Source organism: Rhinoderma darwinii, chromosome 4, assembly GCF_050947455.1.
Source record: "Rhinoderma darwinii isolate aRhiDar2 chromosome 4, aRhiDar2.hap1, whole genome shotgun sequence".
Taxonomy (NCBI): domain Eukaryota; kingdom Metazoa; phylum Chordata; class Amphibia; order Anura; family Rhinodermatidae; genus Rhinoderma; species Rhinoderma darwinii.
The window spans coordinates 210,363,175-210,378,958 of NC_134690.1; the positions used below are offsets into that span (position 1 = coordinate 210,363,175).

The 15,784-nt window shown below is 47.2% G+C and overlaps 1 protein-coding gene across 1 annotated transcript in view; it reads left to right on the top strand.

Annotated features, from left to right (window-relative positions):
• The first annotated feature begins 1,325 nt into the window (after positions 1-1,325).
• PM20D2 (peptidase M20 domain containing 2) overlaps positions 1,326-15,784 on the top strand; it is a 31,695-nt gene continuing 17,236 nt past the window's right edge. The window contains exons 1-2 of the mRNA XM_075864178.1: positions 1,326-1,857; positions 5,104-5,252. Coding sequence (XP_075720293.1) covers positions 1,423-1,857; positions 5,104-5,252 — 584 coding nt within the window. The 5' untranslated portion in view covers positions 1,326-1,422. The remainder of the gene's footprint in view (positions 1,858-5,103; positions 5,253-15,784) is intronic.

Genomic DNA, 15,784 nt, shown 5'->3' on the forward strand with positions numbered 1-15,784 from the left:
GAAGTTTTCCAGGACTCTGTAATATATTTAAGGCCCTTTTACACTGGCCAATTATCGGGCAATCGTACGTTCAAAGAACGCTCGTTCCCGATAATTGCCCGCTCTAAACAAGTCAGCGATCATATGATGAACGAGCAAACGCTCATTCATCAGCTGATCGTATAGTTTTAAATGTGTAAAATATTATCGTTGTCAGCAGCACACCTCCCTGTGTAAACAGCAAGACGCGCTGCCGACATAATACAAATGTATGGGGATGAGCGGTCGGAGTAACGATCGCTCGTCCCCATAATAGCTCCTTGTGAAAGGAGCAAATGAGCTCCGATCAACGAGCTGTCTTGTTGATCGGCGCTCGTTGCACCAGCCAAACGGGGCCAGTGTAAAAGTATCTTTACTATTACTGGTCTCCATACAAACATGCTGCTGTCAACAGAATAAAGACCCAGTCACAAGAGCCAATGATCAGGTGAATAAGCATTCGTACAATCGCTAGTTTCTGATCATTGCCATGTGTAAACGCTCGATCGGCAGGTGATTTCATCCTTTATGCTGCCCTGAAAATCATCGTTGTCGGCAGCACTTCTCTCCGTGTAAACGGGATGTCTTGCCGAGATTTAGTAAACTGTATGGGGACTGAATTATTGTATTAACATAATAACATACATTTTACATTGACCTGTGTAAAGGACCTTTCAACAAGCGCCGATTGACCTGTAATTATCGGCAATTGCCGCTTGTTATGGGGACATATCTGCCCGTGTAAACCCACCTTAAGTATATTCATTGAAAGGAAAGAGTATAGTGATTGTCATGATCTGCAAGAAGCTCTCACATCTCTACTCCTTCCTTCATTGACAATATACAGGCATATGGGGGGAATATGAGTAGAATATATTTTCTTACCACCACCAGCTGTTCACTAATAACCAAATTCATCTCACTTGTACAGGGAGAGATTTAGATTAAAGTATATAAAGAAATTGTAGTATATACAATTCTCTAATATAGAAGCAAAGGGTTGTTTTTAAGTAAAGAGTCCCTTTTTCAACTATCCAGTTTGATTTATCACTCCATTTCTATATGTAAGCAGCTGTTACAACTGTAAACATACAAAAAATGATATATAATCCTTTAGAGGTAGACATTTATTATAAATAGTAGTGCACGACACCTCTATTCCAAGAATGGTCCCTAGAGGAGTGCAGATAAACAGGCCGCACATAATTCTGGGAATTGAAGTCCATGGGAAGGAAATGCTTAGGACGGTGTTCTTGTGACTGACTACAGTTCCCAGGAGGACACATTTATACGATCCTGCATGCTTTGGCATAGAGCCAAATTCCAGGTTTACTGTAGCTAGAAGAAAACTGACATCTGTAGGCAGTGCTCCTCATAACCTACAACAGAACTAACGTGTTTGACATGGGACCGGATAAAGAACAGCGTGCATCAAGCATAGGTGGAACTGACATGACAATCCTAAGGAAGTGCAAACAATGGGCATGCGATGTGATAGAGCAAGAGTCGGGGCAACTAAACACTCTGAGCCAAGACATATGGAAGACTCCAGAGCTGGCCTATCAGGAGCAAACAGCACATAATCTCCTTACAAGCTTCTTCTCTAGCCGGACATGGGAGGTGCAGCCCCACTACCATCTGGACACTGCATTTCGAGCACAGTGGACCTCTTTACCCATTGACAGCCCTCATCTTCATGTGGGCTTCCTGTGCGAGTATGATGCTCTGCCTGGGCTAGGACATGCTTGCGGACACAACTTGATTGCTGAAGTCGGGGCAGCTGCTGCACTGGGACTGAGGGGAGCTCTAGAGAGTGTACAGCCACCACGACAGATCCAGGTGTGGGGTATATTGTTCTCATTGTAATGCATAACAATTTGTACTCCCAAATATATGTGAGTGTTCCCTGGTCCCTGAACATGTTTATCTGTGGATGGTCAATGATAAATGCATTTCCCCCTCATATAAATTAGAATGAGCTGGTAAAGTAAGTCGTCAAGTTGTCCACTTGTGTAAGGGATTTTACTATTGTATCCGTGAATTTCTAAGTCTGCATACGTGCTATTTTGTTCGGCAAAATGATGGAAATCTAACGGAACCCATTAAAATTAATGGGTTCAGTTGGGTGATGTTGGTATTCATCATGGGACAAATCCGGTGCTTCAATTATTGAAATTTTTATGTTTTTATGATGGAACAGAAAAATAGAAATGGCGAAACAACTGTGAACAGAGCCTTACAGTATTTTTCCCAACTCTATCCCCTGGATCGGCTGAACAAGCAAGTTTATTTCTTTAGGGAACAAGGAATATCTCTTAGCATAATAAGGGATCATATATGTTGAAATTCAACGTGTAGAAATCTTCTCTCTCCTGACAGCAAGACTTCAGGGAACTGTGAGGCTGCCCCATACACATTAGATTGTCAGCTGATCGGCAGGTTCAGCTGACTTTAATGTGTATGGCAAGCATTTTATATAGTTACATCTACACACTCCTAATTCAGGTCATACAGAGCCATATACAGCTATTCATGGATTCCTATTGGTAGCAGAGAGATCCTGAAATGTTATGTTTATGGTGGAATAGAATAGGGGATTGGCGCTCCATATTATAGAAACAGAACACTGCTGATGTAGTAGACTAAGAAAACGCTTCTCTTCAAATATGCTAGTGCTTAAAAGATATGTACAAACACTTGTGCAAAAAAACAATGCAGGAAAAATGAAGCAAGTTTAAAATAGTCTTGATTAGGCTTTGTTCACATCTGTGCTAGCTTTTTCTTTATTCTCTTCTGTCATAGGAACAGAATAACGAGAAGAGCGGCAGTGCATGATGGACACCTATGGCATCCGACAGAACCAATTGATTTTAAGTGGCTCTATCTGGGTTCCGTCATAGTGTCTGTCATTTTGCCAGACAAAATAGCGCTGCATGCTGCGCTATTGCGTCCAGCAAAAACGTCAGGAGCCAATGGCGCAGATGTGAACAGAGCCTTAAAAATATACCACTGTTTTGTGTTCACAGCTCCTAGGCTGGAAACACACCGAGTGTTTGTTGAAGATTTTTAGCCAAAGCCATAAGGGGATTCAAAAAGAATGGGAAATATAAAGGAAGAACTTTTACTTCTCCTTCCTCCTGGATCCACTTCTGGTTTTGTCTCAGTAAACTGCATCAAACTCGGCACCGAAATCTACACCAAAAGCTTGTGTTTCCAGCCTTATGGTTACAGACTACAAACTTACTCTGTGTAGTCTGATTCTGCAGTCATACTATCTTCCATCTGTCCCCCACTTACCTACCAAATGTACAGTTGGACAAAAGTATTGGGACACCTACACACTACACCTACAGGAGCTTTTATGACATTCCATTCTAACTCCATAGGCATTAATATCGGGTTGGTTCCCGCTTTGTTACTAATACAACTTCCACTTCCAGTCATCCAGAAGAGAATTTGTGAGGTCAAACACTGATGTTGGCCGAGAGGGCCTGGCATGCATTATCCATTTTCGTTCATCCCAAAGGTGTTCAATCGGGTTGAGGTCAGTACTCTGTGCAGGCCAGTCAAGTTCTTCCACATCAAACCCACCTAACCATGCCTTTATGGACTTTGCTTTGTGCACTGTGGCACAGTCATGCTGGAACAGAAAAGGCCAATGCCTGAAAAAAACCTAATAGCATTATCCCTCCTCCACCAAACTTTACAGTTGACACAATGCAGTCAGGCAGGTAACGTTCTCCTGGCCTTCGCCAGACCCAGTCTCGTCCATCAGACTTCCAGATAGAGAATGGGGATTTGTCACTCCACAGAACATGTTTCCCCTGCTCCAGAGTCCAGTGACAGCGTGCTTTACACCCGACGCTTGGCATTGTGCTTGGTGATGTAAGGCTTGCATGCAGCTTCTCGGCCATGGAAACCTGTGCCATGAAGCTTTTGAAAGTTTTTGTGTGGATGTTAATGCCAGAGCAGGTTTGGAACTCTGCAGTTATTGAGTTAGCAGAGCGTTGGTGACTTTCATGTACTATGCGCCTCAGCACTCGGCGACGCCGCTCTGTGATTTTATGTGGTCTACCACTTCGTGGCTAAGTTGCTGTGATTCCTAAACGCTTCCACTTTGCAATAATACCACTCATAGTTGATCGTATATTATCTAGGAGGGAAGAAATGTCACAAACTGACTTGTTGCTATGGTGGAATCCTATTACAGTATCACGCTTGAATTCAGGGAACTTCTTAGAATGACCCATTCTTTCACAAATGTTTGTAAAGGCGACTGCATGGGGCTGGATTTTATACAACAGTGGCAAAGGGACTGAATGAAACACATGAATTCAGAGATTAAGAGGTGTGTCCCAATACGTTTGTCTATATAGTGTATGTAGATAAAAAGTAGGTGACAAGCAGAAGGTAGTATGACTGCAGAATCAGACTTCACAGGGTTTGTTTGCAAGTTCTAACCATGGAGAAAAATATATCAGCATAGGTGATGTAGACACAAAATGGTAGGATATTTTTTTATCAATCTGTACTGTGTGAACAAGGCCTAATAGGAGCTGGTAAAATGTACAATACACCGCAATGCGTAGGCATTGCAGTCTATTTTACTAGTGGTCAAACGATCGCTTGTTCAAGTCCCCTGGGGAGACTAAAAAAAATGATTAAAAAAACACTGTTTAACGTTTTTAATTATGTAGAAAAAAATATTAACGTTCAAAACACCCAAATTTTCACCCTAAAGTAAAGTAAAAAAAAAAAAACAATGGAAGAATCGCTGTTATTTTCCTATTCCATCCCACAAAGAATGCTTTTTACAGTTACTCACTATATTAATATGGTACAATAAATGGTGACGTATAAAACTACATCTCGTCTTAAATAAACTGAGCCCTCGTAAACCTATGTTGACAAAATAATTAAAAAGCTATGGCTTTTGAAACACGTGAAGAAAAAATACTGAAATGAAAAACAAGAATAATGGCTGCAGTGGCTAGGTGTTAACTCATTTCACTTTTCAGAAAAAAGGAGCTGTCCATTTGCCCATCTTGATCAGCTTATATTTATACAAATGTTTGCATTTCTTAGATCACAGTGTTAGGAACACCTGCTGAGGAAGAGGGTGGAGGGAAAGTTGACCTTATCAAGGCTGGAGCTTTTGAAGATATGGATGTTGTGTTTATGGCCCACCCTGCCCAAGATGATGCAGCTTATCTTCCAGATATTGCCGTACATGAGTGAGTAACACAGTAATGAATGATATCATTAACATTGACAGCGTTATCATGGTAAGAAATATTCCAAATTTTAATTTTAAAGCCCATGACCTGCCTAAGTAGAGTCGTGTGTTAATGAACCTTCCCTTACCCCATCCTATCCCCCCACCCCCACCTTTAGGAAAGACACGTGACACCGAGGTTGGATGTGAAATGGCCACAGCAGCCGTTTATTAATTTCACAGTTTTATAAAAACAATTTAAATCCGAAACCTTCGGATAACTAGTTAGGAATCCACGAGAGAATTCCTTCTAATAATTCACATGACCCAACATGGGTCAGAATCGTAAATAACAATTTAACGTTAACATTAACCCGAGCAGAGGAAGTCCTTGAAGCCCTTTCAGATATTCCTTTTTTAAGAACACACCGAGTTAGCCATCTGCAAACCACCAATTACCTCCAGCCGTAAACCAGCTCGGAAGCACCGTTCACCTCTGCAGATGGCTCCAACCACTAGAAGTCCACTTCAAGGGGATAACACCCGATGAAGCCCTCAAGTGATATACCGACCACTAGAAGTCCACTTCAAAGGGATAACACCCGATGAAGCCTTCAAGTGATATACCTTCCACCAGAAGACCACTTCAAAGGGATAACACCCGATGAAGTCTTCAACCATGTACCTTTTTTGGGGTACGCATACCCCCGATGCGACCCCCCCACCATTTTGTACTGACTGGCCTCAAGGACTCCCCCCGCCAGCTGCCATGACAACAGAACCTACTCCGGAAAAAGGAAAAACATGTTAAATAAGCACACAAATAAAACACAACACTCATAGACGGACGTACGTACGTAAAGACCCACAAAGTAACAAACCAAAGGCGGGAGGGTGGGAGCTTGTCTTCCCTGTGCTACTCCTCCCGCTGCTTCCGGCTCAATGCCGAAAACAGCGGGAAGCGCAGCAACGGCCCCCTGACTCCTCCTTGTCCCCCCCTCCGACTCCCTCCAACTCTCCCTCACCTGTTAACCCTTTCCCTACCAGGGAGGTCATGGAGGCTTCCCCTTAAGCCCTGCAGGCTGCGTCCAGCCCCTTCTTGACCTGCCTAAGTAGAGTCGTGTGTTAATGAACCTTCCCTTACCCCATCCTATCCCCCCACCCCCACCTTTAGGAAAGACACGTGACACCGAGGTTGGATGTGAAATGGCCACAGCAGCCGTTTATTAATTTCACAGTTTTATAAAAACAATTTAAATCCGAAACCTTCGGCTAACTAGTTAGGAATCCACCAGAGAATTCCTTCTAATAATTCACATGACCCAACATGGGTCAGAATCGTAAATAACAATTTAACGTTAACATTAACCCGAGCAGAGGAAGTCCTTGAAGCCCTTTCAGATATTCCTTTTTTAAGAACACACCGAGTTAGCCATCTGCAAACCACCAATTACCTCCAGCCGTAAACCAGCTCGGAAGCACCGTTCACCTCTGCAGATGGCTCCAACCACTAGAAGTCCACTTCAAGGGGATAACACCCGATGAAGCCCTCAAGTGATATACCGACCACTAGAAGTCCACTTCAAAGGGATAACACCCGATGAAGCCTTCAAGTGATATACCTTCCACCAGAAGACCACTTCAAAGGGATAACACCCGATGAAGTCTTCAACCATGTACCTTTTTTGGGGGACGCATACCCCCGATGCGACCCCCCCACCATTTTGTACTGACTGGCCTCAAGGACTCCCCCCGCCACAGCGAAACAGGCCTTGACCACCTTAAGCCTGTGAGTTCCTCCACACCACCACCACCCTTTCTATTCCTTCTGCTATTGCCAAGCTCCAAAGATCAATGCCAACCTCGGTCAGATGAACCCCGTCACTCCTCCAGAAATTCCCCACTCCTGACTCCAAATCCCTGTGCCTCACGCAAATGCCCCCGTTTTTTGCCACAAAACGGGACACCGCCCGATTAACTTTAATACGAGCCTTATTGACTCTCTCCACAGATCTAGCCAACCGCCAATGTTTCCTTGGGACTATGTCCGACCACACTATTACCAACTTGGGATAAGAAACCCACAAACACAACATATCGTGTTTGATATCCCGCACCAACTCACGAAAGGGGCGGACTCCTAAGTCATTCCCACCCACGTGCAACACTAAGACCTCCGGAACCCTATCAAGCCGGGCATATATCTGGAATTCCGCCAACACCCTGCTCCAAGACATACCTCTAAATCCCAGCCAATGCACAACCGCATCCTGTCGCGGAATGCGCAACTGGCGACCGTCCGGGCGGACGTCTGCCCTCAAAGCCCCCCAGTGCACGTAAGAATGACCCAGCAACCACACCAAACACGGAGGCGAATCTGAAACTGAAAAAACAATTAGACACCACCATATAACATTTCTTAAGCGTTAACAACAAACCTCATAACATATGGGGGCGGACATAGGACTTAAATCTGTTGGACTCCCAACGACCAATACGCCGCACCCCTTCATCATCCAACCCCCAGCGCCCCGCTTCTGTTGCTGCGCCAATCCTGAAGGTATGAGATGAATATGAGCCCGCCGCGACACCAACCGCCGTCAAACATTTTTTAAATACAGCTCCAAACTGAAACCTGGACAAAAACGACCCGTCCACATGACGTAACAAAGGCAAATCTGGAGACCCCCCTTTTGGCTTAAAACCCTGCATGCACTCTACTGGGCACATAACCGACCCCGGGAGGGCGAACAAAACTATCAGCTTACCCTTCCCCAATTGGTCAGTTTTCGACCGACGCAACCATACCTCCAGGCGATCTGCGAATAGGCTCACCTCCCCAGATCTCAGCCCCCCTGCCTGCTTGGTACTTGGCGACACCAACTCACCTATCCTAAATGCCCCAAAGAATGCTAACAAAAAAGCTAACCGAAACAAATCCATTTCGTCTGAAGAACGACAGACCGATGCTAATGAACCGCCCAACGCGCTAAGCAAAGCAAACGACACAGGCCTTCTACTATCCGCCTCCACTCTACCTCGGCGCAACCCCTTCAAAGCCTGCAACACCAGAAATTCCTTCGATACATCCTGAAAGCCTCGCAACTTAAAACCAAACGCCACCGCAGATATGAACCGGTTCACCTTTGCCACTGAAAACCCCGCCTCCCAGGCGTCCCCTAACCAGTACAAAAGTGCCACCAACCTGTCTCTATCCGTATTGACGTCACCCAACTCTCTTACCCACTCCTCCCACTGCCTCCAACAAGCAGCATAAGCACTCCACGTCGTGCGCGCCAAAGACCTTTGTAACAGTTGTTCTACGGGACCGAGACCAGATCACAAAGATGTTCCGGACAAGCCAAACCGAGACGTTCCGCTCCCGGTGCCAATTGCCGAAACCGGTCCCACTGCGAGCGAGAAAGAGCATCAGCGATACAATTCCGTACTCCCGGCACATGCACCGCCACCACCCACGCGTTCAATGACAAACACACCAACACTAAATGTCGCAACAATTGAACTACCGGAGGAGAGGACGCCGTGATGTTATTAATGGCCAGCACCACCCCCATGTTGTCGCAGTAAAAACGAACCTTCTTATCCCTGAGTCTGTCCCCCCAAATGGTAGCCGCCACCACGATGGGGAACAGCTCGAGCAGGGCCAGATTCCGCGTGAGTCCACTGGACACCCAACTAGCCGGCCATTGACCTGCGCACCACAGACCTCCCCCGTAAGCTCCAAAACCGCCCGCCCCAGCCACATCCGTAAAAATATTCAAATCACTCGTATCCTGCGCTGGGGCCATCCATAGCGAGCGACCATTGTACTGGCCCAAGAAGTCATCCCAAACCTGAAGATCAGCTCGGTGCTCCTCCTTGAGCCGCACAAAATGATGCGGCACACGCACTCCCGCCGTTGCCGCCACCAACCTTCTACCAAACACCCTCCCCATTGGCATAATCCGGCAGGCGAAATTCAACTTCCCCAGCAGCGACTGAAGCTCCCGCAGCGTCATTTTCTTCAGTCTACAAGCCCGCCGTACCTCCAGCCTCAAAGCACCCAACTTATCCGCAGGGAGACGACACTCCATTGCCACCGAGTCTATTTCAATTCCCAAAAAACAAATCGTCGCTACCGGGCCCTCCGTTTTTTCTGGCGCCAAAGGGATCCCAAAATCCCTCGCCACCTTCTGTAGTGCATAAAGCAAATTACCGCAAACCGGCGAACCCCCCGGGCCAACGCACAAAAAATCATCTAAGTAATGGATCAACGAGTCGACCCCGGATACTCCTCTCGTTACCCACTCCACGAAGCTACTAAACGCCTCGAAGTATGCACAAGAAAGGGAACACCCCATCGGAAGGCACCGATCCACGTAAAAAGCCCCATTCCAAAAACAACCCAACAGCCGTTGGCTTTCTGGATGAACTGGCAACAACCTGAACGCCGCCTCGATATCGGTTTTTGCTAGCAGCGCACCTGGACCTGCAGCCCGCACTAAACCCACCGCCTTATCGAATGAGGTATAGACTACGGAGCACAACTCGTGATCAATCCCGTCATTTACCGACGAACCCTTGGGATACGATAAGTGTTGAATCAAACGAAATTTTCCGGGCTCGCGCTTAGGAACAATACCCAACGGGGACACAACTAAATCTTTTACAGGCGACTCAACAAAAGGCCCCGACATGCGACCCAACGAAACTTCTTTTAACAATTTTTCCGACACGACTTTGGCATGCAAGTAAACTGATTTTAAATTCCTCCGCGTAACCGGAACCTCATAAGGAGGCGGAGGAATAACAAAACCAACACAAAACCCTTCGTAAAGCAACTTAGCCGCCGCCCTATCCGGATACTCATTTAGATAAGGGGCCATCTTTTCCACCCTCACCGGTGACACCCCCTTGGCCAGCCGCGGAGGACTGGTTCCCTGACCTCTTTTTTCGCAGACATTTTGCCGCCCCGTGTGATGCACCATTACACTCGGAACACACGTGCTTGAACTTGCACGTGGCCCCGAACTTACACTGGCCTTCATTAAATTGCCAGCAAAAGCCCGCCTTTCCCCCGCCGCCTTGTCCAACCTGACTAGACTGGCCTCCTTGGCCGGCGCTCCCGGGAAAGGACTGCCTAACCGGAGCCGTAACCCGTAACCAGAGAGCAATATCCTTCTTGTCCCACCGAATCGCCGGCCGAACCGCTTTCCGCTGACGGAATTGCTCATCATATCGCAGCCACGCCTGACCCCCATACGCCCTATGAGCCTCCCCAATGGCATCAAAATAACAAAACAACGCCGAACAATTTTCCTGCGCCTTTTCCCCTATCACACTAGCCAATATGGTGAACGCCTGCGACCAATTAACGAACGTCTGCGGGATAAGCCTATACCGCCGCCGTTCCTCCTCATCCTTTTTACTCTCGTCCCGCTTGATCTTATCCAAATTAAATTTAGCGAGCGGCAAGAGAGAAAAAATCTCAACATATTCGTCTTTCCAGATCCGCTCACGCACCTCCTGCTTTAATGCGCCCCCAACGGACCTTCGAAACAAACGTACACCTCCCCACGAGCACGGTCATCAATACGCTCCCGATCGCCATCTTTTTGTGCCTCGGTCTGTACCGACACCGCGACCGCCTCCCTAACCGCCAGCACGGGCCGCGCCTGTAGCAATCCCACGTCCCTGGGGCCCTCCCACACTACCGCCGGGGACACTTCCGTGACTACCGGCGCCGCCCCCCTATCTAGGCGCCCGACCAGCTCCCTCAAGCAACCCACTAAATCTGCCAGACACGCGCCATCGCGCCCGCCCGCGCCACTACCGGCCACCGATGCGACGCTAGCCGCCCCCCCGCCGACACCCGACATAAAAATCGCTGGATATGACAATGATGGAGTTACACACTCACCGGGCCGCACAGGCGCTGTGTTCCCGTCAGCCGGACCATCCTGACCTCGACGATACGCGTCCAGTTCACCTTCCTCCAGCTCTTCTCTCGCAGACGACTGGCCATCCCACCGACATCTTCGGATCGGAGATGATGAAGCGCTGACCGATGGGCCGGCAACCTGTCGCCCGACCGATGGAACCCAGACTTCCGACCGGACCTGTTGCCTCAACGTCGCTGCAGATCTAGGCGTCCGTCTCGATGATCCTGAAGAAGCCTGCCCCCTGGCCGGAACATCACCAGGCGGGGCGGCCGTACCTTGTCCTCCAAATCTTCCATCCGATGGGGGAGGGGTGACAGGGAGCCCGGCCTGCGACTCCCTGCTTACCGCCGGACCCCGTCGCGGCTTGGGATTCCTGCCAGGACGCAGGGCCTGGGAAGGGGCGGTCCTCCCAGCTGCCTGGCCTGCAGCGTCCGAGATCGGGTTCCCTCTGCGACGCCGTGTCCGCGGGACTGCCTCAGGACTGAGGCGCTCTGGAGGTCGGGACCGCCGGGAGGGACGGGTCGACCCGGCCTGCGTTGCCGTCACCCCCGGCAACGCTCTCTGCCTGCTCCGAGCAGGAGCGGTTGTTGCCGACTCCCCCCCCCCCCGCCGCCATGCTAGGAAGGGGGCCGGGGGAGGGGAGCCTGTCTCCTGCAACAGACCCCAAACGCCGGGCCTGACGTGACAAAACGGCGTCCGGGATCCTCGCTAATGCAGCCACGGTCTCCTCCAGCCATCCGAGACCGTGATGCACAGCAGCTGCTCTAATAAAACTGCCTCCGACATATTTACGAGCGCGGGCAACGGGGAGCTTGTCTTCCCTGTGCTACTCCTCCCGCTGCTTCCGGCTCAATGCCGAAAACAGCGGGAAGCGCAGCAACGGCCCCCTGACTCCTCCTTGTCCCCCCCTCCGACTCCCTCCAACTCTCCCTCACCTGTTAACCCTTTCCCTACCAGGGAGGTCATGGAGGCTTCCCCTTAAGCCCTGCAGGCTGCGTCCAGCCCCTTCTTTAGATATCTATCAACTTAATTAAATGGGTTTGCAGCATTTTTACCAAACTCCCACAACCTTAACAAAGTTCTAGAAGCAGCTATCTGCTTCCTCTTTTCTGACCGCTGCGGCTCTAATATATTTTCTTCTGTGAACAACCTGAACTCGGCGGTCCTGCAGAGTGTGTCACGGGACCTCCGTCAGGGCACATTCACACGTGGCGGACTTGCTGTTGAATTCCGCTGCGGACAGTCTACATTAGAATTCTGCAGCAGCCGTTTTTACATTTGTTTCTATCCATTTTTAGGAAAGTTAGTTCAGACGTTGCAGAAAATAAATGTGCGGAAATCAGGCTGCGGTGCAGAATTTTCCCTCCGCAGCATGCTCATTCCATTGTTGAGAAGAAGCGGAATTTAACTGCGTATTTCAGCCTTTGCAATGCAAAAACTGAAATCTGTGGCAAGTCTGCTGTGATATCTGCAACGTCTGAATTACCTGTCAAATATGCAAATGTTGGTGCAGATTCGTTGAGTAATTGCCCCAAATCTGCACCAACATTTGCAGCGGAAAAATTCTGCCACGTCTGAACGTGCCCTTACAATGTGAAGAACTACACTACCCATGAGCTCTGTGTGAGATGCGTTTCTCCCCTTGTGAAATCCATAGCAACTGCTACTCGTACTGCAAAACAGAAACTATTGCAGGACGTAACCAGGGGCTTCTAGTTGATCCAAATACTGGTAGAATTTAGTGTACTTAAGGATTTTTTATGAACAATGCGATTTAGCTAATACATTATTAATTTTTAAGCTATTATTTATTAAGACCTGATCATCATTGTAGGAGTACCCATTTAAAAATAGTGATGGAATTTCTAATAGAGGCTTCAAATAACAATAACTTTAGTCTCCTAGTCAGTACATCTCATTGACTTAATTGTTTTCCATTTTTATGTACTTATCTGTAACTCCTAAGCAAAGTACTACAAAATATGCAATCCTATTTTACTTTTTTGAACAGTAAAACTTGTCTTTATTTCTAGGGCCTCTGGTACATTGTGAAAGACAATTACATTTTTTGTATACTTTTTAACAAAATATATGGAATAGCATAGTAGACTACACTATTCCATACAATGGAATCCTGTAAAAAATTGTATACTTCGCATAATATATATATATATATATATATATATATATATATATATATATATATATATATATATCCAAAAAGAAAGTTCAGCAGCACTCCAATGATCAAGGTGAAAAAAAGGTGAAATTTATTGAGCCAACATGGCAATGCAACGTTTCCGTCCCACCTTGGGACCTGTAAAGGATCTGCCAGGCACTGCTTCGGGGTTAACTCCCAGAATTAATCAGTCAACACCTGAGTGTACATCCCTGAGACAGACACCAGCTTCCTCCACTCAGGCTGGCAGGCTTAGGAGTGGGAGAGCCTATCGCAACCTGGCCAGACTCAGCTAGCTCCCGCCCTCGGTCTATTTAAGCCTGCTCTTCCTGTCCATCTGTGCTTGTGAATTCTTTCCTTGAGGTTTCCTGGCCCAGCTACAGCTCCTGCTACTTTTTGATCCTGCTCCATACAGACCCCGGCTTACCGACTACTCTTCTGCTTTTCGCTTTGTACCTCGCACTCTCCTGGCTTGACTCGGCTCGTTCACTACTCTGTTGCTCACGGTGTTTCCGCGAGCAACTGCCCATTTCCCTTGCTTGTATTCCCTTGTTTGTTTGTCATGCACTTACTGAGCGCAGGGACCGCCGCCCAGTTGTACCCCGTCGCCTAGGGCGGGTCGTTGCAAGTAGGCAGGGACAGAGTGGCGGGTAGATTAGGGCTCACTTGTCCGTTTCCCTACCCCCCCCACCATTACAGGACCTTTCTCTCCCAAGGTGGGACGGAAACGTTGCATTGCCATGTTGGCTCAATAAATTTCACCTTTTTTTCACCTTGATCATTGGAGTGCTGCTGAACTTTCTTTTTGGATATACGTATGGTCTTTGGATCGGGACTATCAGCTGGCACCCTTCATTACAGGAACCTATATACTGAATTAGAGTGCTGCCGTTTTTTCTACTGGTATATATATATATATATATATATATATATATACAGTGAAGGAAATAAGTATTTGATCCCTTGCTGATTTTGTAAGTTTGCCCACTGTCAAAGACATGAACAGTCTAGAATTTTTAGGCTATGTTGATTTTACCAGTGAGAGATAGATTATATAAAAAAAAAAAAAACAGAAATTCACATTGTCAAAATTATATATATTTATTTGCATTGTGCACAGAGAAATAAGTATTTGATCCCTTTGGCAAACAAGACTTAATACGTGGTGGCAAAACCCTTGTTGGCAAGCACAGCAGTCAGACGTTTTTTGTAGTTGATGATGAGGTTTGCACACATGTTAGATGGAATTTTGGCCCACTCCTCTTTGCAGATCATCTGTAAATCATTAAGATTTCGATGCTGTCGCTTGGCAACTCGGATCCTCAGCTCCCTCCATAAGTTTTCGATGGGATTAAGGTCTGGAGACTGGCTAGGCCACTCCATGACCTTAATGTGCATCTTTTTGAGCCACTCCTTTGTTGCCTTGGCTGTATGTTTCGGGTCATTGTCATGCTGGAAGACCCAGCCACGAGCCATTTTTAATGTCCTGGTGGAGGGAAGGAGGTTGTCACTCAGGATTTGACGGTACATGGCTCCATCCATTCACCCATTGATGCGGTGAAGTAGTCCTGTGCCCTTAGCAGAGAAACACCCCAAAAACATAATGTTTCTACCTCCATGCTTAACAGTGGGGATGGTGTTCTTTGGGTCATAGGCAGCATTTCTCTTCCTCCAAACACGGCGAGTTGAGTTAATGCCAAAGAGCTCAATTTTAGTCTCATCTGATCACAGCACCTTCTCCCAATCACTCTCAGAATCATCCAGATGTTCATTTGCAAACTTCAGACGGGCCTGTACATGTGCCTTCTTGAGCAGGGGGACCTTGCGGGCACTGCAGGATTTTAATCCATTACGGCGTAATGTGTTACCAATGGTTTTCTTGGTGACTGTGGTCCCAGCTGCCTTGAGATCATTAACAAGTTCCCCCCGTGTAGTTTTCGGCTGAGCTCTCACCTTCCTCAGGATCAAGGATACCCCACGAGGTGAGATTTTGCACGGAGCCCCAGATCGATGTCGATTGACAGTCATTTTGTATGTCTTCCATTTTATTACTATTGCACCAACAGTTGTCTCCTTCTCACCCAGTGTCTTACTTATGGTCTTGTAGCCCATTCCAGCCTTGTGCAGGTCTATGATCTTGTCCCTGACATCCTTAGAAAGCTCTTTGGTCTTGCCCATGTTGTAGAGGTTAGAGTCAGACTGATTAATTGAGTCTGTGGACAGGAGTCTTTTATACATGTGACCATGTAAGACAGCTGTCTTTAATGCAGGCACCAAGTTGATTTGGAGCGTGTAACTGGTCTGGAGGAGGCTGAACTCTTAATGGTTGGTAGGGGATCAAATACTTATTTCTCTGTGCACAATGCAAATAAATATATATAATTTTGACTATGTGATTTTCTTTTTTTTTTATATATAATCTATCTCTCA